Below are 24851 nucleotides of genomic sequence, written 5' to 3'. Positions count from 1 at the left end.
AAAAAGGGGGGGGGGGGGGAAGGAATTAGATAAACGGTTAAAAATTCTAAAAAAAAGATAGCTACCAATAAGAGGGATGAATTAAGGGTTTACAGTATTGATTTATTTTTGTTTTCGCTAATCTCTTCTTCAAACGTAGTGCATGTCAAATGATTATTAGTCAAGTCAATAAAAAATGAAGAAGGTATTTTAGAAACACTCATATACACTTTGGCATACCAATAAGTCTATGTAAGATTGTTTATTTTCTTCCTCTCTTCTTATTAAACTATATTCCATAGTCCATAAGTCCTTATGAATCATTTTTTAGTTTGATTTTGGAGTTTTTTTTTATACAAAATAGTTTCAAATCCATGTACTACTACATATTGTATTTGTATATAATGAAGAATAACAACTTTTACAATTAAATTACAAATGCATGTACTACTACCTCCATTTATAAAATGAAATGACAATTCTACCCCTATTTATCATCTGAAATGGCAAACCTATCCACTGATGATAGGAATGCGGCTTAAACCCGTTAGTTGAAGAATTCATTGTGGATTTGTTCGATACCAAGCTAGACCTTGTTCGCGCAAGGATTTGTGTAAACTAATGAAGCCATGAAAAAACGAGCTGAGCTAGATTGAACACAAATATATCTATGAGCTAGATTGAACACAAATATATCTATGTTCGTATTCAATCTCATTTATTAATCGAGCTTTAAAATTTGTTCAAACTCAATCAATTTATTAAATAAACAAACATGAACGAGCTTCAATCTAGTTTGATCCCGATTAGTTTATCGAGACACTAGGCTCATTTAATTTACACCCCTAATGAGGAATATGCTCTAGTGCCCGCTGAGGTGATGGTTGTGAGCCTCCACCTATGTCGCGTGCCAACCTTCTAAAACTAGCAGTGGCTTTGTTTTTGCCTTGATAATTTCCGACCCTAACAAATTTCCATTCACCACCTTCGCTCTTGCTTAGCTGCCATCTTTTTGGTCCAACATCTAAAATCAATCAAAATCCAAAGCATATAAGTATTTTTTCAATTTAAACAAACATGTATTATATGAATATCGTACCATTAGCAAATGAAGAGGCACCCGATGTTGCAAAACCATTAACTTGAAAGAAGACTCCTGCTAGGATGGACAATAAAAACAACCATTTGAGAAATAATGTGATCATATCTAGATTAAATAAATATAACGTATACTTTGTATGTATTTATAAATAAAGAGCTCGCTTGATTAGTTTATATCTCTTTGATTTTAGTATGTTTATTTCTGTAATCTTGTACTAGCCAGCATTTTCTGTTTTTTTCTAAGTTGAATGCAAATATTTGACTTAATATTATTTTTATTTACACCCAAAGGTCAGACTAGTCGTGTTAATTGACCTGGTCATCATGAAGTACAAGTAGGACTGTTTATGTCGTCTTGACTTTTGACCCTTTCAACATATCCTTTATTTTATTTTTTTTGCCGAATCTTTCAAGGAGTCGTGAGTAAATCAACAAGGCCAACTAGTCAAGAATCTACAAGGAGGTGTCTAGTGTACTTGGAATATCTGGACACCAAGTTTTGAGGGCGGTTAAGAGATTTGTAAATGGCACCCTCGATGAATTTGACATGCTGAAAAATTTACCGGATAATCAAAAATCAGATTGGATCTATAATTTTGCGTATAGATGAGTAGTAGTGTTGTAAGTTTAGCGATAATTAGAGTTTAGTTGGAAGTCTTGGAACTTAGGTATTGAAATTTAGAATTTAAAATTCCATTGTTTCCCAAACAACAACTAGAATTTGTAATTATCTTGTTTCCCAAACAAGTATTTGAATTTGAAATCCTAAATTTGAAATCATCATATTTTCCAAACAAATGATTTGAATTTAAAATGTAGAATTTCAATTTCGGAATTTGAATTTTATTATTTGATGATCCTCTTCATTCCGCTGAGGTGATGGCTGTGGGTATATCCTGCGTGCCAGTCTTCTAACCCTAGCAGTAGCCGTGTTTTTGCCATCGATGGTAGTAAATTTCCAATCACCACTTTCGCTCCTGCTTAGCCACCACTCTTTTGGCTCGTCATCTGAAATCAATACAAAATTTCAAACAAACACATATATAAATACTATGTACGTAGTTACGTACTTTATATTAGGTATTATACAAGAATATAGAATATAATAACACCAAAAATCAAAGAAATTAAATTTTGTACCATTAGCAATTGTAGCAAAACCATTTACTTGAAATAGAACCGCCGCTACAACGAATAAAAACAATAACCATTTGAAAAATAATTTTCTCATTTCCAGAATGAGGACTGGAGCTAATTTATTTATTTATTTTTTTATTTTTTTTTTGGAAAGAGGACTGGAGCTAATTTAATTACGAGTAAATTAGTTCTCTCTTTTTGTTTTGGTAAATTTTTTCTATTTTCTTTTTTATCTTGTAATAGCCACAAAAATCTGTATATATATACTACTTGAAATATGTTCTTTTTTTCTCCAAGTCACATGTGAAAAGTTGACACTTTGTGTACCATGGACGATTTTTATTGTAGTCTTGTTCATGGGTCCAAACAAGATAAGCTTCACAACATATACGTTTTATACATGAGATTTTTTTTCATGAACGAGCTTAGTTATAAACTTAATAAATGAGTTTTGTACTTTGGACATTTGAAATCTCAAAATTAAAATAGTAGCCAAATTTTAATCATAAAGTTATGCATAAACAAGTTTGTTTATGAACATAAATAAATGAGCTTGTTCAATTCATGAACATAATAAAAAAGTCGTCAAGTCGTTTGCGATTATAATAAATAAACGAGTTGTTCATGAACATATTTGAACGAGTATATACATATGTTCATGTTCAAGTTTATTTGTTAACCGAGCTTTAAAATTTATTCAAACTCAGCTCGTTTATTAGATCAATTAAACAAATTAAACAAACATAAACGTGTTTCAACTTAGCTCTAGCCCGAGAAGTTTATTGAGAATCTCGGGTCATTTACACCCTTAATGAGGAATATGCTCAATTGCCCGCTGAGGTGATGGATGTGAGTCTTCACCTATCTCGCGTGCCGACCTTCTAAAACGAGATGTACCTAGTTAATTCCCCAGATAAACAAATTTTGTTTATCTGGGGGTATAATTGTCTTTTCAAGTATCAGTTGAGGGGTACATGTGTCTTTTCATGTACTAGTTAGGGGTATATGTGTAATTTCCTCACCAAACAGTAAAAGCAAGGTGCAAACAGTAATTAGACAGCTCATCAAAAGTACTGAATAAATGACCACGCTTTTTCAATATATTAACAAAAATGCCATCAAATTAACAAAAAATCGTTTATCATTGTATTTGCCCTTCTAAAACTAGCAGTGGCTTTGTTTTTGCCTTCATAATCATAAATTGCGACGCTAACAAATTTCCATTCACCACCACCTTCGGTCTTGCTTAGCTGCCATCTTTTTGGTCCAACATCTAAAATCAATCAAAATCCAAAGTATATATAAGTATTTTTTCTATTTAAACAAACATGTATTATATGAATATTGCAACAACTTAAAGTGATACAGCCAGACCTAAATGGAAGCACAACTTATGACCGATTTAAAAGAATTATCTGTACCATTTTATTTTTTTAAACCACCCTTTTAGCTTATATCCTTTTAGCAATTAGACCTTGGACTTGAAAGTGTGATGGGAGCAAATTCTTCACTCTTTTATTGCTGAGAGCTTGAGATCGACTTAAAACACTGTAAAGTTGAGATATATGTCACCTCGGCTCACGTAAAAGTTGAGTGAAATATTTTCTACACACCCAAGTGTACCGTGGATCCAATTAATCTAAAGTAAGTTTTTGCTCTTCATTTGATGATTAAATGAAAAACAATTATCAAAATAAGAACAATGAATGTACCATACACCTGTCTATTTAATCATTAACTATGACATCAATCACTTACAATTTGAAAAAAAAAAAAAAAAATTGCTTACAATTTGAGAAGAAGTAAAGAACACGTCACAAACTCAAAACCGATGTCATGCAACACAATCAATGTCATGCAGCTATCAGAACACAGCACAATCGATGTCATGCCTACAGCCTACTAACCAAGGTTTGAACAATCGTGTTGACATGGTCACCGGAAACAAATGTAAAAATCAGGATAATTATGTATATATATGGAGTATTTGTTATGGAGTCATGCATTGATCAACTCTTGACAGTCTAGAGGTTTGACACTTTTAGCTGTAGTGAATTCTTTGGATGGTTTATAAATCATAGGTACGTATCATGTGAAAATGCACATTGTAATCAAGACTTAATTGAATAAAGGGTAATGTTATATGTAGCCCTAAAGACTATATATAAGCATTAAATGTGCTCTTGGAAATTGTATAAAATTAGGAATTCATGACAAAAACACGCGTAAATCAGTGTTATTAGTGTTTATATTTTGATGATTTCTTAATTTTTTACGATTTTCAAGTGTAAATTTAATGCTTATATGTAGCCCAAAGGGCTATGTATAACATTTTCCTTAAATAAATACTTAACGCAAGATAGATTGAGGAGATACTACCCTCTTTTTAGCCTCAAATTGAAATTTTATGGGAATTTATACTTTCCTTATGAACCAAACGACCCTTAATTGTTTATTTGAAGTTTTGAACTGAATTTCAAAAATACAAAAATAAAAAATAAAAGTTTTCAATTTCCATTTAGGGGTTGGGGGTGGATGCATTAACTTCATTCATCAATTTGAAAAGACCACAAGTTTGATTGATGTCATGCGGGGGTGACAAGATGACCACAAGAGTATATGTTCAAAGGGGAAAGATTTTGGCAAATCCCCATGTCAGAAGATCATAGAAAACCCCTACGTGAGAAGAGCATAGAAAACTATGCTCTCACATAAGGGTGTGCCAAAATCAATTAGGGGTGTGTTAAAATCATTTCTCGTTTAAAGGCCTTATATTTCTCAAATATAGTTACACTTTGTAATTTTTTTTTTTATGCTTGTTAATGCAAATCTTGTACCACTTATATCTCTGATTACCTTTCTGTAAAACAATTACTCCTTATACAATAATATAAAGTTGTCGATCCCGATCACACAACTTGACGACTATACTATTCCTTGATGCATAAAAGCCATAAATTAGAATGATAAAACTATACTATGCATACTCTAATACATATATTTATGCATATATCACATGATTAAACTATTACACAATACAACATCAATACATAAAACTAGAAATCAAGATAGAGTTATATATCGTACTATACCATCCATATCTCCAAAATTTCAACTTAAAGTTTACCCCGAATGAATCTTGAATTAGATTCAAGGACTGATAGGATTCTAAGATAATATTCTACGGCGATAATCCTTAAAATGACTACTATTATATTAACTTTTTATTGGCTGATTTTGATTTATGTTTTAATGTCAAAATTAATTATAAATTATAGAATTTTAAGGATGACTACCATAAAATTATCAATGATTATGATGATCTTCTAATGCCCTCTGAGGTGATGGTACTGATGGCTCTGCTATCCTCAGATTCCTCACCTCACGTTCCATCCTTCTAACACTAGCAGTGTCAATATTTGCGACGGCAACAAATTTCCAATCTCCATCATCTCCCTTGCTTAGTCGCCATTGTTTTGGTTCAACATCTAAAATGAATAAAACCAATAAATTAATAAACCCAAAGAAAAAGTATTAATTAATTAAGTTTATGTGAAGTAACACTTTTGTTTTATTAAAAAAAAAAAATCATACGACATCTACAAAGAATATTGTACCATTAGCAAACAAAGTAGAAGCTGATATTCTTGAACCATTTGCTTGAAAGAGAGTCGCTTCTACAACGAACATTAGCAACAACCATTCAAGAATTAGTGATCTCATTTCTAGAAAGAGGAAGATCAGAGGATGGATTATAAATTTACACGTCGAATTGAACTAGCTTAATTAGCTTATCTCTCTTCTAGCTAGCAATTTATATATGCATTGATATACTTGGAAAATGCCCTTTTTTTTTCATGCCGTGTAAGCTAGGTAAGTTGGAAAACTCAGAACAGTCATGTTGAAATAATCATAGTCAACTTTTCACATATATATTGTTAAAAGAATTCATGTATATTGACTTGAGTTTTGAGTCCTTTTGGACAGTTTTTCCATACATATCTAGCTAAGCTAATCAGTGACTTTTGGAGAGATAAGCTAAAATGCGGTCCCTGAACTATGTTATTAGTTACATATTTGGTCCCTCATCTTTCAAATGAGGCAAAGTGGTCCCTCTACCACCCTTGCCTCACCATTTCAAGTGGAGGAACTTATGAGTCAGCAAAGTTTGGGGATGTGTACTTGTTAGAGATAATATCGGAAAATATATGTGTGATATATTTTCCGTATTGATCTTATTAGGAGAATAATATATTTAGGTTTATTATATGTTAAGATATTATTAAAGTATATCTTTTAGGAAGATTGTTTTCTATCTTATATTCTTAGGTTTTGTATAAATACTCTACCTATTGATGAATAAGATCAAGCTATTCATTCAATCTTTCTCTCTAATTTGTCATGGTATCAGAGCAGGTTAGATCTTGGGATACTTCACAAAAATTCCCCTCTGCCGGTGGGTTAGAAAATAAAACTCACTGGCGGGATTCATAAATTTTACCCAAAAATTCCGTTGTGCAATTTTTTTTTTGTGGGTTGATTCGAGCATGATTTTGCTCCTGTGGATATGAGTTTGGTTTTACTCTGAAAAACCAATAAGAGATTTGAGTGTGGTTTATTCTGAAAGACCAATAAGAAATTTGAGTGTGGTTTACACTGAAAAACCAATAAGAAATTTGAGTGTGGTTTACTCTGAAAGACCAATAAGAAATTTGAGTGTGGTTTACTCTGACAAACCAATATTTGATTGGAGCTCGGTTTTGCTCTGGAAAAACCAAAAATTGTTATATTTGCAGGTTCGAAAAGAATTGCGTTCCTGTTTGATTGATGACAGATGAGTTCGAAAAGATGAACGTTCTTATCATTGAAGAAAAAATAATAATAATTGAAGGCGACATCACAAGAGTGTGCATCTCGACTTCAACAATTTGAAGAATTTCCAATCGCAACGTTCGTGTTACTGCCGTTACGATTGCGGGAGGGTGTTAGAGATAATATCGGAAAATATATGTGTGATATATTTTCCGCATTGATCTTATTAGGAGAATAATATATTTAGGTTTATTATATGTTAAGATATTATTAAAGTATATCTTTTAGGAAGATTGTTTCCTATCTTATGTTCTTAGGTTTTGTATAAATACTCTACCTATTGATGAATAATGATCAAGCTATTCATTCTCTCTTTCTCTCTAATTTGTCAGTACTGCCAACTAAGCAAAAGTTAAGGGACTTATCCTAGTTAGCATTTGTTAAGGGATTACAAATCATTATTTTTTTTTGTCAGCTACTAATATTTATTATTTATTATGTATAAACTTTTATTAAAAGGAAAGAAAGCATACCCAATTTTTTTTTTTGCTTTTTTAAAAAATTAAATGAATTTTTTTTTTTAAATATGACTTCAAGAATTAAAGAAGAAAATTAAATATGACTTAAAAAATTAAATACTTCGAATTAAAGAAATAGGAAAAGGAAATATAAAGAAAGAAGGAATAGGAAAAGAAAAAAAAAAAAAAAAGGTCAGCCCTCTCTTCTTCTCTTTTGGTTTGGCTGCTCTAATGGGGAAACAATCTCCTACTTTGCACTTCATTAACGATCATCAGCAATCACCATCTTTTAATTCCAGCCTTTGATTTATTTTGTGATTTAATCTTAGCCTCCTGATTTAATTAATTCTATACAAACTCACAGCAATATAGTGCGGCCGAATCAGAGGTTTGGGTTGCATGGTTAATTAATGACGGTGGTGAGGATGCAAACTGGTGGAGATGGGGTTGTGTGTTTGTGGCAGGTTGTTGGTGATGTGGGGTGAGAAAAGGTGAAAAATCCTATATGTTTTGTTTTGTTTTTTTTTTGGAAATTCTATAGTTTTATTAATGCAAATCATAACCAAAATATTAATCATGATCCCCCAAACTTTTTCTTACTAGGATAGGTCTCTAAACTTTTTTTTTTTTTAGATTTTATTTTATTTTTTTTGCCACATGGGCACTTTGGTCCTTAAACTTTGATGACTCATCTTTTTTTCCACGGAAAAAGTAAGTTATGGGTGGTAGAGGGACCAATTTACTTCGTTTGAAAGATGAGGGACCAAAATGCAACAAATATTAAAGTTGAGGGACCGTATTTTAGCTTAACTCGACTTTTGGACGATAAAATAAAAAATACATTCATATGTACTTCGTACTACGGTGTGAAGTATTAACACTTGCTATTTTTATCATACCAGGTCATAGGATAAGACTATAAATCACCAATGTAATTAGTCACAAACAAGTTTATGAAGTACTACAAATTAATTTACTTATTCTTCTAGCAAGATTATTGTAGCTAATTAAGATTAAAATCGAATGTGCATACAAATTAATTAAAGGCATAAAATAAACTAATATAATTAATACTCGTAATATTAATTAATTATACAGTACAAAACCTAATTCAAATATGATTAGGGTTAATAAGACTTTCGGAATAATGCACCACACGTTGAAGGCGGGCCCCGAAACCTCCAAATTTCTCAAAAAGTGTGGACATTAGTCTTTAATTTTGGAATTTTTTGACTTTTTTTCGGCCGGAAATAATAATTTCCGAAATGTTTACTATGCTCCCTATACCCTCCGGGAGTCCCATTGGGTTGGTGGAACCATCCAATTTGCCTTTAAACGACCAATTTACCGGTTTACAACTTGCATCGATTTCATTAACTCAAGCCTACCACGAACATTTATGACAACAAATAATGATCATATATGGTTCCAAATGGCATTATATGACCCCGAGGTGTATCCCCTATAATTTCAAAACTTTTTGGCACGCCCCGAAACCTCCAAAATTTCTCAAAAAGCATGGATATTAGTCTTGAATTTTGAAATTTTTTAACTTTTTCCGCCCAGAAATAAAAATTTCCGAAATATTTACCATGGTCCCTATACCCTCCGAGAGTCCCATTGGGTTGGTGGAACCATCCAATTTGCCTTTAAACGAGTAATTTACCAGTTTACAACTTGCATCGATTTAATTAACTCAAGCCTACCACAAACATTTATGACAACAAATAATGATCATAAATGGTTCCAAATGGCATTATATGACCCCGAGATGTATCCCCTATAATTTCAAAACTTTTTGACACCGGGACACGAAGCCTCCAAAATTTCTCAAAAAGCGTGGATAATAGTCTTGAATTTGGAATTTTTTGACTTTTTTCCGCCCGGAAATAAAAATTGCCGAAATGTTTACCATGATCCCTAATATCCTCCGGGAGCCCAATTGGATGGGTGGAACCATCCAATTTGCCTTTAACGTCCAATTTACCGGTTTACAACTTGCACCGATTTCATTAATTCAAGCCTACCACGAACATTTATAACAACAAATAATGATCATATTATATGGTTCCAAATGGCATTATATGACCCTGAGATTGCTTTCAATAGCTTTCAGATTTCATTAGGGGGTGTGCTGGTATACTGCTTGAAAAGAACGCACTAAGACTATAAGCATTTAATTAAGGGGTGTTAAATACCGCCAACAATTTTATCAAAACCGCCAACATTTAAGGTGAATGGATACCAATGTCCTTACTATATCCTTCACCCATCTGCTTCTTTCTCTTTTATTTTTTCTCTCTCATAACCCAAAAAAGGCCACAACCACCCCTTCCCAATTCAACCACAACAATGGCTTTACGTCCGAGGTGAAGGGAAACGATGATCGTACGTCGAATTTGGAAGGGTAGCGACGGCGACAAACGGAGTGATGAACTCGCATCACGGTGGTCGTCAAATTAGTTCGTCCTCGATCTGTTTTTTTTTAATAATCTTCGGCAAGCAAAACTGATCAAACACCATGGTAACCGATTTTGGACGCCGGTTATTGTGGTCAACTAGCATGAAAAACCGATCACTCGGGACGATAACCGGTTTTGGACGTCGGTTATCGTGGTCAACCGGCCTTATAAACCATTTATCGTCCCGGGTGACCGATTTTGCGTGCCGATTGTGCTTGTCACCGGCAATATAAAAAAAACCACCACCCTCCTACAAACGAAGGAAGCTGGTGGGTCGTATTTCCGATGATTAAAGAAGGCTACTGGTGGTTCCGACAACACAAACAAAAATATGGTAACTCTAGTCTTGGTAGTTATGGACTTGTGGGCAGTGATGGTGGGTGGTCATGGTCGTGGTCCTAGTAGCGTGGATGGTGGTGGTCGTGCTCAAGGTGGCGTGGGTGGAGGTGGCAATGGGGGTAGCCTTTGTGGTGCGTGGTTGACGGTTGAGTGTGGGATTGATGGACTTAGTAGAGAGAGAGCCAAGTGGGGACGATTAAGGGAAATTTTGTCCCTTCATCACTTTTTGTTGGCGGTTTGATAAAAAAAACGTTGGCGGTATTTAGCAATCAATCAAGCTATATTTAGCATCCATGCATATGATATAAAACACCATTGTAATTAGTTAATTACGCATTAACAAGTTTACGAAGTGCAAATTTATTTCTTCTAGCATGATAATTGTAGCTAATTAAGATTAAAATCGAATGTGCATACAAATTAAAGCAATAAAATAAACTAATATAATAAAAACTCGTAATATTAATTAATTACACAGTACAAAACCTAAATCAAATATGTTTAGGGTTAATAAGACTTTCGGAATAATGCACCACACGTTGAAAGCGTTGATCTTGATACCTAATAGTATCATCATATGGTTTACCATATTCACTAGTAGCTTCAATATAAAAACGCTTATTAGGTTGACGTCCATCAAATATAACCAAATTTTCCATTGTAGAGTAGCCCCTTCTAAAGACTATAACTTTACCATTACCCGTAATCTTTATCATTTCATGATTGTTTCCTATGTTGTTCCATCTTCCTTCAAGTCTAAACTTCTTTCGAACATTCGACTTAGTTATCACCCACATCTCAACTACATCTGCCAGAAGTGCTCTCGAATCACTCCAATACTTATAGTGATAAGATTCATTGTATTGTAGATACACATAAAGACTACCATCACCATCAACCCTAATTTTTAGCTCCCTCTCCATCACTTTCCTTGTTAATTTGTCATCACTGCTATGGATTTGATTAAGGTCAAATACCCATTGGAAAATTTCATTCACCATATCAAATTTGAAGATAAAATGTGGGCGTTGCTTATTATTATTATTATTATCATCTTCGTCTTGATGACATCGACAATAATTAAATTTCCTCAAAGTCCAATGTAACGCATCATTCGATATAATTGCCTCGTACGTACATCTATGACACTGGCGTTCTACATAAATTCTACACAAACGTAGTTTCGTAAAAAAATCAGTATCTTCATTCCTCCACTTATTAAGTCGAGTCGAGTATACATATACCATTGTGATTACGGATATGTACTTAATAACCAACACGATTTTGTAGTCGTCGATAGTAGAAGCATACCCGAACCCGGCTAACCAAACTTTCTCACTAGAAAGATCCAAATTCGGTGGTGATGGTATAACCCGATATTCGTCGGTCGTGGGATTCCAAAGATACATGGTGTTGTTAATATAAACGAATAATATCCCATTACACGACCCAAAAACATGTATATTTCGTATAGCCTTGGTTGTTTTCTTGATAAAATTAGAAGAAAATGGTACAAATTTGCCTTTTATTTGTTGATTAGTTTTTTTGTATGGTATATCATTGAGATCGAGATGAAGGATGAATATAGAATTATCATGTTGAAAAATAACATGAGATAATGAAAGATAGTACCTTGATGAATGGTGAAATTGTGTTTTGGTAAAATTAGGGTTTGTGATTATTGAACTCCAATCTTTGCACATCGATTTGAATCGTACGAGTGATTTTACGGGCGATCGCAATAGTATTTCAGTGATCAAATCTTCAGGCAAGTAACTTCCAAACTTTGATAAGGAGTAACAAGTAGAAGGAGAAATTGTTTCCTCCTTCTCCTCTTTGGTTTTCATCATATTTGGTGTTTTTTTTTGGTTTTAAGAGTTTATTAGGTTTATGTGAATAGTTATATAGATAGGATTTTTTTTTTTTTTTTTTTTTTTTTTACGAGATAGTTATATAGATAGTTGGAAGCTAGGAACAGAATTTTTAATTTAATACTCCATATTTTATTTCAATCAATAATTAGGGTCTGTTCTCATTGACTGAACTCAGCTGAACTGAGCTGAACTGAAATGAATATTTTATAAAAGAAGGAAATTAAGAGTTGAGCTGAATTGAATTTCAACTTAAGAGAACAGACCCTTACTCATGTTAAAAGTGTAATGGGAGCCTATTAAAAAAAATTAATAAATAAATAAAAAGTATATCTCAGTATATATCTATCTATTACGGAGTAACTATTATTAAAACAGAAGATGCTGACGTCGCCACTGCCCACGTGTCGCTCTCTTAATAAAAAAAATTCTGCCTAAATGGAATGGTGATGTCATTTTTTTTTTGTTTTTTTTTGTAGAGCTATCCTATTTAACATTTTTGAAATTTAGATATTTAAGTTCTACCTTACAACTAAAACCTATCAATTTATCGTAGAAAATTGAAACAATTTTAAATAACACTAATAAATGGCCTCCTACATTGAACTATGAATTAGACGACGTCGAACATATACTATATCATAATTTTGATGAAAATATAAGATTTTAAATTACAAAATGTACGTAATTCTTATTTATATTCACGTATAATAGCGTTTTTTTTATTAAAATGTACAAATTAAAAATAGGTTTTATATAAACCGTACATCGCACGGGTTCTAACCTAATATATTTATAAAGGATTTTCCATATAAAAAGATATGTCAAATTGCCAAGTGACTATACACAATTATCTCACAACCTCGGAAAATTAATTTAATAAGACAATTTTTTGAAATTGTTTGACTAGTTAAGTCCTTAAAGGAACAATCCTTCAATCAATGCAGTAGATCTTTAAGCATAAGATCTATTCCTTAAACGATGTTAGACTATAAAGAAAGTTACCATTTTTTTAAAATGTTTTATTTGAAAGATCAATAAATTAAATGGAAAAAAAAGACCATTGTAATTACTCTTAAACAAGTTTACGAAGTACAAATTTATTTCATCTAGCTAATTAAGATTATAATTGAATGTGCATACAAATTAAACCAAAATAATAAACTAATTAATACCCGTAATACTTCGTATTAATTAATAACACAATACAAAACCTAAATCAAATATGATTAGGGTTAATGAGACTTTCGGAATAAAATACCACATATTGATTAAGATTGTTAGACTATATAAATATGTCCGCCATGGTGAAGGAGATTAGGGTAAAAAAGAGGGTGAGGATACCATGTAAGATGGGAGAATTCTCCTTGGAGGCATATTATTGCTATGCGCCAGTATATATACCCATGGGTATTAGGGTTTACAAATATACAATGCTAATTATGTACAATATAAATATTGACATATTTATATAGTCTAACAAAGATTACTAATATCATCATATGGTTTACCATATTAATTAGTAGCTTCAATATAAAAACGCTTATTAGGTTGACGTCCATCAAATATAACCAAATTTTCCATTGAATTGGGGTAGTGCCTATTTTCAAAGACTATAACATTACCATTACCCGTAATCCTTACCATTTCGTGATTACTTCCTGTGTTGTTACATCTTCCTGCAAGTCTCGACTTCTTCCGAGTATTCGATTTAGTTATCATCCACATATCAACATCATCAGGATTCCGTGCTTCTATAAAAGGCCAATAATAATAGCCAGAAGATTCATTGTGTTGTAGGTAAACACAAAGACTATCATCACCGGTAGCATTGATTTTCATCGCGATTATCCTTTTGTCTTTCTCAGTACTGCTATAGATCGGCTTTAGGTCAGCCACCCTTTCGAATACTTCATTTACCATATCAAATTTGAATATAAAATGTTCCTTATCATCTCTATTATGATCAATTGTATCAAAATAGTCTATATCGTGACATTGACATTTCTTAACCTCTAATGTCCAATGTAACGCATCATTCGATAATTGCCTCCGGACGTCTGTAATATTCACAACACTCAATCTCGATCTCACACATCGAAAAAAAATCAGTGTCGATATGTCTCCACTTATTAAGTATTGTCGAGTATACATAAACCAATGTACGGAATTCTTTTGCGGACTTGTCGTACGACCTAGTAACGAACTAACGAACACGATTTTGTAGTCGTCGATAGTAGAAGAGTAGCCAAACCCGGTAAGTAAAATTGAAAACATAAAATTAGGTGGTCGTGGGATGATCCGATACTCGTCGGTGGTAAGATTCCAAAGATAGAGGGTGTTGTCATCAATACAAACGTATAGTATCCCATTACACGATGCGAAAACATTTACATCATGTCGTACACCCTTATCTAGCAAGGTTGTTTTCTTGATAAAATTAGAAGAAAATGGTACAAATTTGCCGTTTATGTGTTGATTAGTTTTCTTGTATGGTATATGATTGAGATCGAGATGTAGGATGAACATTAAATTATCGGATCGAATTATAAGATGGGATAATGAAAGATAGTACCTTGATGAAAGGTGAAATTGTGTTTTGGTAAAGGAAGGGTTTGTGATTATCGAACTCCGATCTTTGCATACCGATTTGAATCGTACAAGTGATAGTATTTCAATGATCAAATCTTCGAGCACGTAACTTCTAAACTTTGATATGGATTAACTAGGAGAAATTGTTATCTCCTCCTCTTTGGTTTTTATCATTGTTGTCAGTTTTGTTTGAAGCTAGGAGCAGAATTTTTAATTCAATATTTTATTTCTTTCCTTTAAGAAATTAATCACTCATATGATGTTAAAAGTATATATGTAATGAGAGTACGTATTTATAGAAACTATTTCCTATTTAACAAAGTACAACAAGTTAACAATCAATTGACTTTGTTGGTTACGCAACAACCTTTTAGGAGGCGTTTGATTCACATAACTAAGGTATAAGGTATGAGTTTAGAATAGTTTAAACCCATACACAAAATATAGGTATGAGGTATGGGTTTAGAATGACTAAAACCCATACCATATGTTTGGTTGTCAAAAATATGAATTTCAAACCCATACCTCAAACCCATGAGGTATGGGGTTTAGAAACCTTGGGGGGGAGGTGGGTTTGGCTCATTCCATTCCCTTAGGTATCAAATAAAAGGAGAAAATAGTGAGATATTCCATTCCAGAATTAAACCAAACACATGGTATTAAGTATCAAGTTCCAACCCGATACCACCTTAACCCCATTCCTGATTCCAGCCCTATACCACTCTGTGAACCAAAGGCCCCCTTAAGAGTTTCAAACCCATACCTCAAACCCGCAAGGTATCAAATAAAAGAAAAGAAAAAAAAAATTGCATACCAAACATATGGTATTAAGAATCAAGTTCCAAACCTATACCACTATGGTTTCATTCTTGATTCCAATCTCATACCAATTTGCAAACCAAACAACCCCTTAATCATTCGGATCTATTCCTTAAATGATTAGACTAAAAGAAAAACAATCCATTACCATACACTCGTTTCTTTCTTTCTGAAATTCATGAATATGGAAGACCAAAGTATGGTATACCATATCCGATTTTATGCAATTCAATCACGCAAAACAACAGATCAAAGTTATGTCAAAATTTTCTATTTTTTATTTTTTTTATTATCAAAATAGCTTTCACATTTCTTTTCTTATTTTTTTTAAGCATCCAAACGCTATAAAACACCAATGTAAACTCACAAACAACTTTCAAAGTAGCAAGATTATTGTAGCTAATTAAGATTAGAATTGAATGTGCATACAAATTAAACCCAAAACATAACTAAATACCCGTAATATTAATTAATAACACAGTACAAAACCTAAATCAAATATGATTAGGGTTAATGAGACTTTCGGAATAAAACACCACACGTTGAAGGCGTTGATGACCACAACTAATATCATCATATAACTTACCATATTCATTAGTAGCTTCAATATAAAAACGCTTATTAGGTTGACGTCCATCAAATATAACCAAATTTCTCATTGAATTGGGGTAGTTCCTATTTTCAAAGACTATAACGTTACCATTACCCATAATCCTTATTATTTTGTATTTACTTCCTATGTTGTTCCATCTCCCTGCAAGTTTGCCCTTCTTTTGAGTATTCGACTTGGTTATCATCCACATCTCAACAATACCTGGATTTGGTTCAATACACCAGCCAAATGATCCAATGTATTGTAGGTAAACACAAAGACTACCATCACTGGTAGCATTGATTTTTGTCGCGATTTTCCTTTGGTTCTCCTCAATGCTGCTATAGATCGGCTTAAGGTCAGCCACCCTTTCAAATACTTCATTCACCATATCAAATTTAAATATAAAATTTACCTTATTATCTCTGTTGTGATCAATTGTATCAAAATAGTCTATATAGTGACATTCACATCTCTTAATCTCTAATGTCCAATGTAACGCATCATTGGATATAATTGCCTCCGCACTTCTGTTATAGTCACACTCCGTATTAATCTTGATCTCACACATCGAAAAAAAATCAGTGTCTATATTTCTCCACTTATTAAGTCTTGTCGAGTATACATAAACCAATGTGCAAAATTGTTGTGCGGACTTGGACCTAGTAACAAACACGAGTTTGTAGTCGTCGATTGTAGAAGCATAGCCAAACCCGGAAAATAAAATTGGAAACTTAAAATTAGGTGGTGGTGGGATGATCCGATACTCGTCGATGGTGGGATTCCAAAGATAGAGGGTTTTGCCAATACAGACGTATAGTATTCCATTACACGATGCGTTAACATCTATATATCGTACACCCTTATCTAACAAGGTTGTTTTCTTAATAAAATTAGAAGACAATGGTACAAATTTGCCTTTTATATGTTGATTAGTTTTCTTATATGGGATATCATTGAGATCGAGATTAAGTATGAACATAGAATTATCGTCTCGAATAATAAGATGGGATAATGAAAGATAGTACCTTGATGAGAGGTGAAATTGTGTTTTGGTAAAGGAAGGGTTTGAGATGATCGAACTCCAATCTTTGCATACCGATTTGAATCGTACAGGTGATTTTACCGGCAATCGCAATAGCATTTCAGTGATCAAATCTTCAGGCATGTAACATCCAATCTTTGAAGGAGAAATTGTTTTCTCCTCCTCCTCTTTGGTTTTCATCATTGTTGTCGTTTTTTTTAAGGTTGGCCTTTTGAGTTTTTTAGGTTCATCAGTTTATGTGAATGTTCATATAGCTGGAAGAACACAAGTTTTATTCAATGTTTTTGTTTCGGCTAAAAATTGACTTTCGAGGCCTGAGGGCTGCTTGTGGGCCTCGGATTTGGGCCTCATGTGGACCTGTAAAATGAACTACGAGTCATAGGGTTAGACCAACCTCGTTCACTTCAACTTTTTTTTTTTATTGAATTGAAATTATTTTTACTAAATTAAAATTATTTTTACTAATTTAATGTTATATTTATTTTTTAAAGTTGCTGAATTTTATATAATTTTTTTAAGATTAAGGATTTGTTCACATTTACTGAGTTGAATTAAATTGATTAGAGCTAAACTGAACTGATTAAAGTTAAACTGAACTGAAATTAAGCTGAATTGAACAGGCCATAAATAATCCAAGCCTTACCTACAATATAACGTCGAGCCATTATTTTCCTGATTATACGTAAAACATTAAAACATCCCCTAAAACCAATAGCAATTGAAGAAAGAAAAAATTTTTAACTACTTTATTAAATGTAAATCAATAAAATACGATTACACTATCGATAAACCTTTCCTTACCTTCTAAATTTCTAATAACTCGAAAAAGAAAATTTTAAGGCTCCACCTAACATAAAAGCTCGATCACATAGAATTAGGAGAAATAAAACTTTGAACATAATTCACTAAATAGTGATTAGATACCTCACCATTAAAATATGTTGTTCAATATACTGACTTTTATGATTTCATCTATCAAATATAAAAAAAAAAAAAAAAAAAAAATCTCCCAAGTCCTCTGTTATGGTGTGTGTCAGCCGGCCACGCAGTCTCGCTTGTAAGACAAATATATGACAATTGAAATACATTGAAATCTTGAGTCAATTAGGAAAAATGAAGTAATACCATTGTTTATATGCTGCCTCCATTTTTCTATTACCACGACAATTATGATTTCACTCATATGCATTCACAATAATAAATCAAGTACCTTACCTATTTCAAGTTAAGCTCGAATTTTCAATTTTTTTTTTTTTTTTTTCCTACGCATTAAACTATGCAAAATTTCAGAAAGGATTGAGCTTTTTAAAAGTTGTATTGGACGATGTCCTGGGTGTCGGGCAAGTAGGCTAATTTTTTAAGTGTTTAGATCATTGCATGCCTAATTTCTCCTCTGTATAAAGTAGATTAATAGCTAATTTCCTGTCACAAAAACTTATTTAATAAAAATAATAATAATAATAATAATAATAATAATAATAATGATAATAATAATAATAACTTTTAAAAAAATCGTGGGTATTCCTGTAAGAAAAGGACTACTAAAATTTTTATTAAATACCTCACAAGTTACAAGACACAAATTACAAGTCACAAACAAACAAGCTATCCTAGCATAAGATCAATTTTTCGAGATCTACTATGAAACATGAAATTAAGGACTATAAAATCTTAATATTAAAGTTAAATTCCCTTAAATTTGGAGCAATTTGTGCCCATGCGAAGAAGAGACGAAGTGACTCCAAGCTTGTTAGTTTCAAGGTCTATTTCCACCAAATTATCCTCCATTTGTTTTCCACCTATTACTATTGAAGTGGTTGGGCTTGAACCTCCATCAACAAATCCTAAGCACATTACATTCTCTGAAACCTTCACCATTGAATTCGCGCCATAGATCCTCCACCTTGCATTCTTGTTGTGTAACAAGGGACTTTTACCATCCATTATTATGTCAAAAATTGGTACTGATGGACCAGTTTTAGCGTTGTTAACGATTGATTTTGTACTAAAACACGCCCCGAAAGGAGCCACTGGAGCAACCCTTGTCATCTTCATGGCGGTTGCTTTTGTTACAAATACGCTGATAAGAGACTTGTATATTTCACTGTGGAGTACAGTGTAAGGGTCCATAGTGCTTATCTTAGTACCTCCAACTGCTTGCTTGATGTCGAAGGACAACAATGAGGATCTGAAGCGTATTGGGGTTCCATCGATTTTGATAGACCTTACCTTGATGAAGTATTCTACTGAAGTTTCTCCTTCTGATCTTATTGGCGCAGTGCTGTTAGGATTGATTATAAGTGGGGTGGTTATAAGTGATTTAGACATATAACTAGGGCTTCCTCCAAAGTAGATAGCGCCATTATAACCCGAAGAAGTAGAAGAAGGAAGACAAAGAGCAAACTTACGAGGAACCTTGAAAGTTGAGGAGATTTGAGAATGCAAAGCAAAAGGTACCCTTGCAAGGGTAACCACCCCTTTGGTATGAGGTGATAAGCCCTTCAAAGGACCTTTGTCTGCGCAACTAAAAGGGAAAGTAGGTAAGCTAGCTTTAGAGAGTTGAGCTAGTGAGTTTGGTTGGGCTTGCTTGTACAAGGTCGATGCATCCTCAACAAGACCGCCTGCATAGAGGCCGTCACCCCATGGGGTGTATGCGTAAACACCGCAAGTGTCACCGGAGCAAAAAGTCCCTGTTGGCTCATAGCGCGCACACTTGGGTGAGTTGCAGGGTACTTCATGGTAGGTTGTGGAATTACTGTTGTATCCATAGAGGTCACAAGCGAACCATGACCATCTATTACCGATATCAATGACTAGATACACACGAGTAGATGGGCGTGTTCCTACTAGAAAAGAGGTGTAGTATTGGGACTTTGTGTTGTCCTTGACAATAGGAAGGACAAAGGTAGCATTGGAGAAATGAAAGGAGAAAGCAGAGATAATGAGAAGAAGGAAACAGAGTAAAAAGGGTGTTGAAGCCATTAAATTATATTGGTGGCTTTGAATTTGAGATGGATTTACCAAATCTAGTGAATGTGTATTTATAGTACGAAATGGAGCGTAGGGACTACGGAGTGCATGATACCCCCCACCTTTCAGCTCAACATGTTCATAAAAAATTAGAAAAAAAAACTCAACATGTCATTAAAATATTTGAAAAAAAAAACTCAACATTTCATATTAAATAAAAATAAATAAATTACACGAAGATTTAGGAGATTAAACAAAGAAAAAGCAAGCTAATCTAATCTATTTAAAATACAGCTAAAATGACTAATTCATTAAAAATACGGTTAAAGTGATGCAAATACTCCCTCCGTCTTATAAAGATTGTATTATATTATTCCTGTAAATGGGTAAAAGAAGAACTCCCCCGAGCGGCTCGAGTGGCAAATTATTCTGTAACATGATTTTGTGTGCTAATCCCTTCTTTTTGACGCAATGCTGTAATTAACAGAGCAATTTTTTTAACACTAGTTACCACTTGCCGGTTGACTAGTTCTGCTCGATGTAGTCTTTCTTTTTTATTTTTGTTATTCTAATTATTGTCAGATTGTACTATGGGCTTCAAAGTAACTGTATCTATGGTGCATTGAGCATACTCGTCACATTACTCACATGCTCTAAGAAACATGTTGTTGAGGCTTGCTCTGTGGATTGAGACAGGTGATGGTGTCAAATTGGTGAATGGTGAGTCCAGAAAAATCAAAGGCTATGTCAATGCACTGCTTTCGCCTATTAACAACCGTGGTTTTGCCATCTAGAATCACACCGAACAAATTCCAATCACTTAGCCTTCGCCTATGGTTAGCTACAACTCTTTCTATTGGCCATCGAGTTCATCAAACCAAATACACAGGTAATACTACTAGCCTATTAGGGGCCTAGAGGGTGTTTGACCCGCAAAGAAATATGGGATCGAACTTGATTCTTGATACCTCATGTTTGGGTTGATTCTAGAATGATTTTTTTAAAAAAAATTCATTTAACACTTAAATTTATTGGTATGTGGCCTATGAGCCATTCTCACCTCCTCTAAGTCTCTAAACCCCATATCTTGGGGTTTGGATGAGATATGGGTTTAAAACTCTAAAAATCATAAACCAAACACAAGGTATGGGTTTAATTCATTTTGAAATGCATACCTCATACCTAAATCCCGTGAATATCACCCAACAAGAAAGCAAAAAACAAGGAGAGTTTAAATAATTCATGTGTTCCATATTTTCCAATAATTATCTATAGCCCAACTTGGAATACAAAAATAAGATAACCCTCACTGATGTTTATACGAATTTTTTTACATTTTCAAGAGGATAAGCCACTAGAGGAAAAAAATAAAATAGAACAAAAAAATGCTAAATAAAAAAATTAAAAAAAGAAAGAGAAAAGGAGAGAGAGAAAAGGAGAGAGAGAGAGAGACTAAACAGCCTCAGCATGATGGAGTACTTCATAAAATATGCGAGTGGCCGCACTGGCAAGTAGCAACATGTAGGATAGCTGAAAATATTTTTTATCAGATAAGGAAAACAGGATGGATAAATTTCTCTTGCACACCATTTTAGAAGTAATTTGTGGAATTGAGATACTCTTGTTTATGGTTTAATAATCTAGTTCAATGTTTTCCAAAATAAAAAGAGATACTTCAAAGTACAATCTACCAAGATTTAAATGAAGATAAACAGGAGTTGGCTGACAGGCTGATGAGAGGGTGAGACTAGAGCATGGTTTAACCCTAATTTCACATTCCATGTTTTTGATGAGTTATAATTTTTGCTTAGCTTTTTACCCCTTGATCTGCTATTTCACCCTATATGCTGTTTCAAAGCCTTCTGGAAAGCATATATGTTTAATCAGAGAAAACCGTACCTAAATGACATTGTATAGAGGACCTAATAGCCTAAGAGCATCATCAATGAAAATTCTAACATATCATTCTCACATGATAAAGTGAAGAATTGAAAAAGAAGTATACCATAGTTTATACACTTCCTCGTTGTTATGATTTCACGCATAGGCATTCAGCATTCACAATAAAGAAATTACCAGTTAAATCTCAAGTTAATCCCATACTCTTGAATTTCTAATTAAAAGGGTTCAGCTTTCTAAAAGTTGTATTTGGAGGATGCCCAATTGCCCAGGGTGTCGGGCAAGTTGGCTTAGTTTTTAACCATTTATATTGCTGCATGCTTAATTTCTATAAAATATATTTTATGGCTAATAATAATAATCATGGATTAAAAAAGTGCTACTTAAGTGGTTCACCATTAAAAGTTACCTTACAAGTTACAAGACACAAGTTACAAACAAACAAGTTACTTTAGCATAAGATTGAATATTTTCGAGATCTAGTATGAAACCAGAAATCAAAGACTATAGAATCTATATTGTAGCATCTAATTTAAATTCCTTTAAATTTGGAGCAACTTGTACCCATGCGAAGAAGAGATGAAGTGACTCCAAGCTTATTAGTTTCATGGTCTATTTCAACCAAATTATCCTCCATTTGTTTCCCACCTATTACTATTGAAGTGGTTGGGCTTGAACCACCATCTACAAATCCTAAGCACATTACATTCTCTGAAACCTTCACCACCGAATTTGCGCCATATATCCTCCACCTTGCATTCTTGTTGTGCAACAAGGGACTTTTACCATCCATTATTATGTCAATAATTGGCACTGAAGGACCAGTTTTAGCATTACTAACCACAGTTTTTGCACTAAAACATGCCCCGAAAGGAGCCACTGAAGTGACCCCAGTCATCTTCATGGCAGTCGCTTTTGTTACAAATACGTTGATAAGAGCCTTGTATATTTCACTGTGTAGTACAGTGTAAGGGTCCATAGTGCTTATCTTAGTCCCTCCAACTGCTTCCTTGATGTTGAAGGACAACAATTTTGATAGATCTTACCTTAATGAAATATTCTATGGAAACTTCTCCTTCTGGTTTTATTGGTGCAGTGCTGTTAGGAGTGATTATAAGTGGGGTGGTTATAAGTGATTTAGACATATAATTAGGGCTTCCTCCGAAGTAGACAGCGCCATTATAGCCCGAAGAAGAGGAAGAGGGAAGACAAAGAGCAAACTTACGAGGAACCTTGAAAGTTGAGGAAATTTGGGAGTGCAAGGCAACAGGTACCCTTGCAAGGGTTACCACCCCTTTGGTACGAGGTGATAAGCCCTTCAAGGGGCCTTTGTCGGCGCAAGTAAAAGGAAACCCAGGTAAGCTAACTTTAGAGAGTTGAGCTAGTGAGTTTTGTTGGGCTTGCTTGTACAAGCTCGATACATCCTCAGCGAGACCACCAGTATAGAGGGCGTCGCTCCATGGGGTGTATGCTAAAACACCGCAACTGCCACCGGCTTAAAAACTCCCTGTTGGCTCATAGCGCTCACACTTGGGTGACTTGCAGGGTATCTCGTGGAAGGTAGTTGAATTAGAGTTGTGGCCATATAGGTCACAAGTGAACCATGACCATTCATTACCGAGATCAATGACCAGATACACGCGAGTGGATGGGTGTGTTCCTACTAGAAAAGAGGTGAAGTATTGGGACTTTGTGTTGTACTTGACAATAGGTAGCACAAAGGTGGCATTGGAGAAATGAAAGGAGAAAGCAGAGATAATGAGAAGAAGAAAACCGAGTAAAAAGGGTGTTGAGGCCATTATATTATATTGAAGGAAATATTGATGACTTTGAATTTGAGATGGGTTTACCAAATCTAGTGAATGTGTATTTATAGTACGAAGTGAAACGTAGGAACTAGGGAGTACATAATACCCCCCCCCCCCCAGAGCTCAACATGTCATATAAAAATTAAGTAAATTACACAGAGATTAAGCCATTAAGGAGATTAAATATAGAAAGAGCAAGCAACTGTAATCCATATAATACGGCTAAAGTGATACCAATACTCCCTTCGTCTTATAAAGATTGTATTATATTATCCCTAAAATGGGTAAGAGAAGGGCTCCCCCGAGTGGCACGAGCGGCAAATTATTCTTTAATATGATTTGTTTTATTATACTAATCCCTTCTTATTGAGGCAATGCTGTAATTAATAAAGCTATTATTGAACTCTGCTAGTTTGCCACTTGCAAGCTGACTACGTGACTAGTTCTGTTCGATTTTGTCTTTCTTTTTCATTTTGTATTTCTAGTAGTCAGATTATACTATGAGCTTTTTAGTAACTCATCAAACTGTTCCTAGTAAAGTACTCCAAGGGTATAACTATCTTTTATTTATGTTTTCATATATAACTCAAAGTAAATATACTATATATATAACTTTGATTGTGGTGTTTAATATGTACTTTGATTGGTTCCTTTATTATTTATCGTACATAATATGATATTTAAAGTAACAACCTGAGGCATTGCTCGGGCTATGTATACATTAGTTACTACAAAATATCGTATTAGAGTGATATACTTAATAATTGTACCCATTGATAGAAAACAAATAGTCAAATCAAATTTCAGGTTAAAAAAAATCGATATATAAGGTCACGTTATACGGTGATGTCCGGCAAATAGAAAGGAAATATCAATAACAATGTATCTATGGTGCATTGAAATACTC

General features: G+C 33.7%; 3 protein-coding genes, 1 long non-coding RNA gene and 1 pseudogene across 4 annotated transcripts; all 5 read right to left on the bottom strand.

Moving 5' to 3' along the window:
- Positions 1-310: 310 nt before the first annotated feature.
- On the bottom strand, positions 311-2711 carry LOC110700776. The gene is made up of 3 exons (XR_002507274.1): positions 2221-2711; positions 1079-2088; positions 311-1003 (listed from the first exon to the last, which is right to left on the bottom strand). It is a non-coding gene; the product is annotated as an uncharacterized LOC110700776 (long non-coding RNA).
- Positions 2712-10839: 8128 nt separating this feature from the next.
- On the bottom strand, positions 10840-12198 carry LOC110700852 (F-box protein CPR30-like). The gene has a single exon (XM_021878436.1). It carries the CDS (start codon positions 12196-12198, stop codon positions 10840-10842), a length of 1359 nt encoding a protein of 452 aa, XP_021734128.1.
- Positions 12199-16124: 3926 nt separating this feature from the next.
- LOC110700851 (F-box protein CPR30-like) lies at positions 16125-17450 on the bottom strand. Its single transcript, XM_021878435.1, has one exon. The coding sequence runs from the start codon at positions 17448-17450 to the stop codon at positions 16125-16127; it is 1326 nt and encodes a 441-aa protein (XP_021734127.1).
- Positions 17451-18794: 1344 nt separating this feature from the next.
- On the bottom strand, positions 18795-21557 carry LOC110700344 (basic 7S globulin-like). Its single transcript, XM_021877869.1, has one exon. It carries the CDS (start codon positions 20247-20249, stop codon positions 18951-18953), a length of 1299 nt encoding a protein of 432 aa, XP_021733561.1. The 5' UTR covers positions 20250-21557; the 3' UTR covers positions 18795-18950.
- A 112-nt stretch (positions 21558-21669) lies between these two features.
- Positions 21670-24061, bottom strand: LOC110700343 (annotated as a pseudogene).
- Between the last annotated feature and the right edge of the window lie 790 nt (positions 24062-24851).

This window comes from Chenopodium quinoa, unplaced genomic scaffold (genome assembly GCF_001683475.1).
Source record: "Chenopodium quinoa cultivar QQ74 unplaced genomic scaffold, ASM168347v1, whole genome shotgun sequence".
In the NCBI taxonomy this organism is placed as follows: Eukaryota; Viridiplantae; Streptophyta; class Magnoliopsida; order Caryophyllales; family Amaranthaceae; genus Chenopodium; species Chenopodium quinoa.
Note: the sequence above shows the minus strand (reverse complement) of the source record. Positions and strands in the feature narration are given on the sequence as shown.

Excerpts from the sequence above, each read along its gene's own strand:
- LOC110700344 (XM_021877869.1), bottom strand. The coding sequence starts at position 20,249 with ATGGCTTCAACACCCTTTTTACTCTGTTTCCTTCTTCTCATTATCTCT.
- LOC110700851 (XM_021878435.1), bottom strand. The coding sequence starts at position 17,450 with ATGATGAAAACCAAAGAGGAGGAGGAGAAAACAATTTCTCCTTCAAAG.
- LOC110700852 (XM_021878436.1), bottom strand. The coding sequence starts at position 12,198 with ATGATGAAAACCAAAGAGGAGAAGGAGGAAACAATTTCTCCTTCTACT.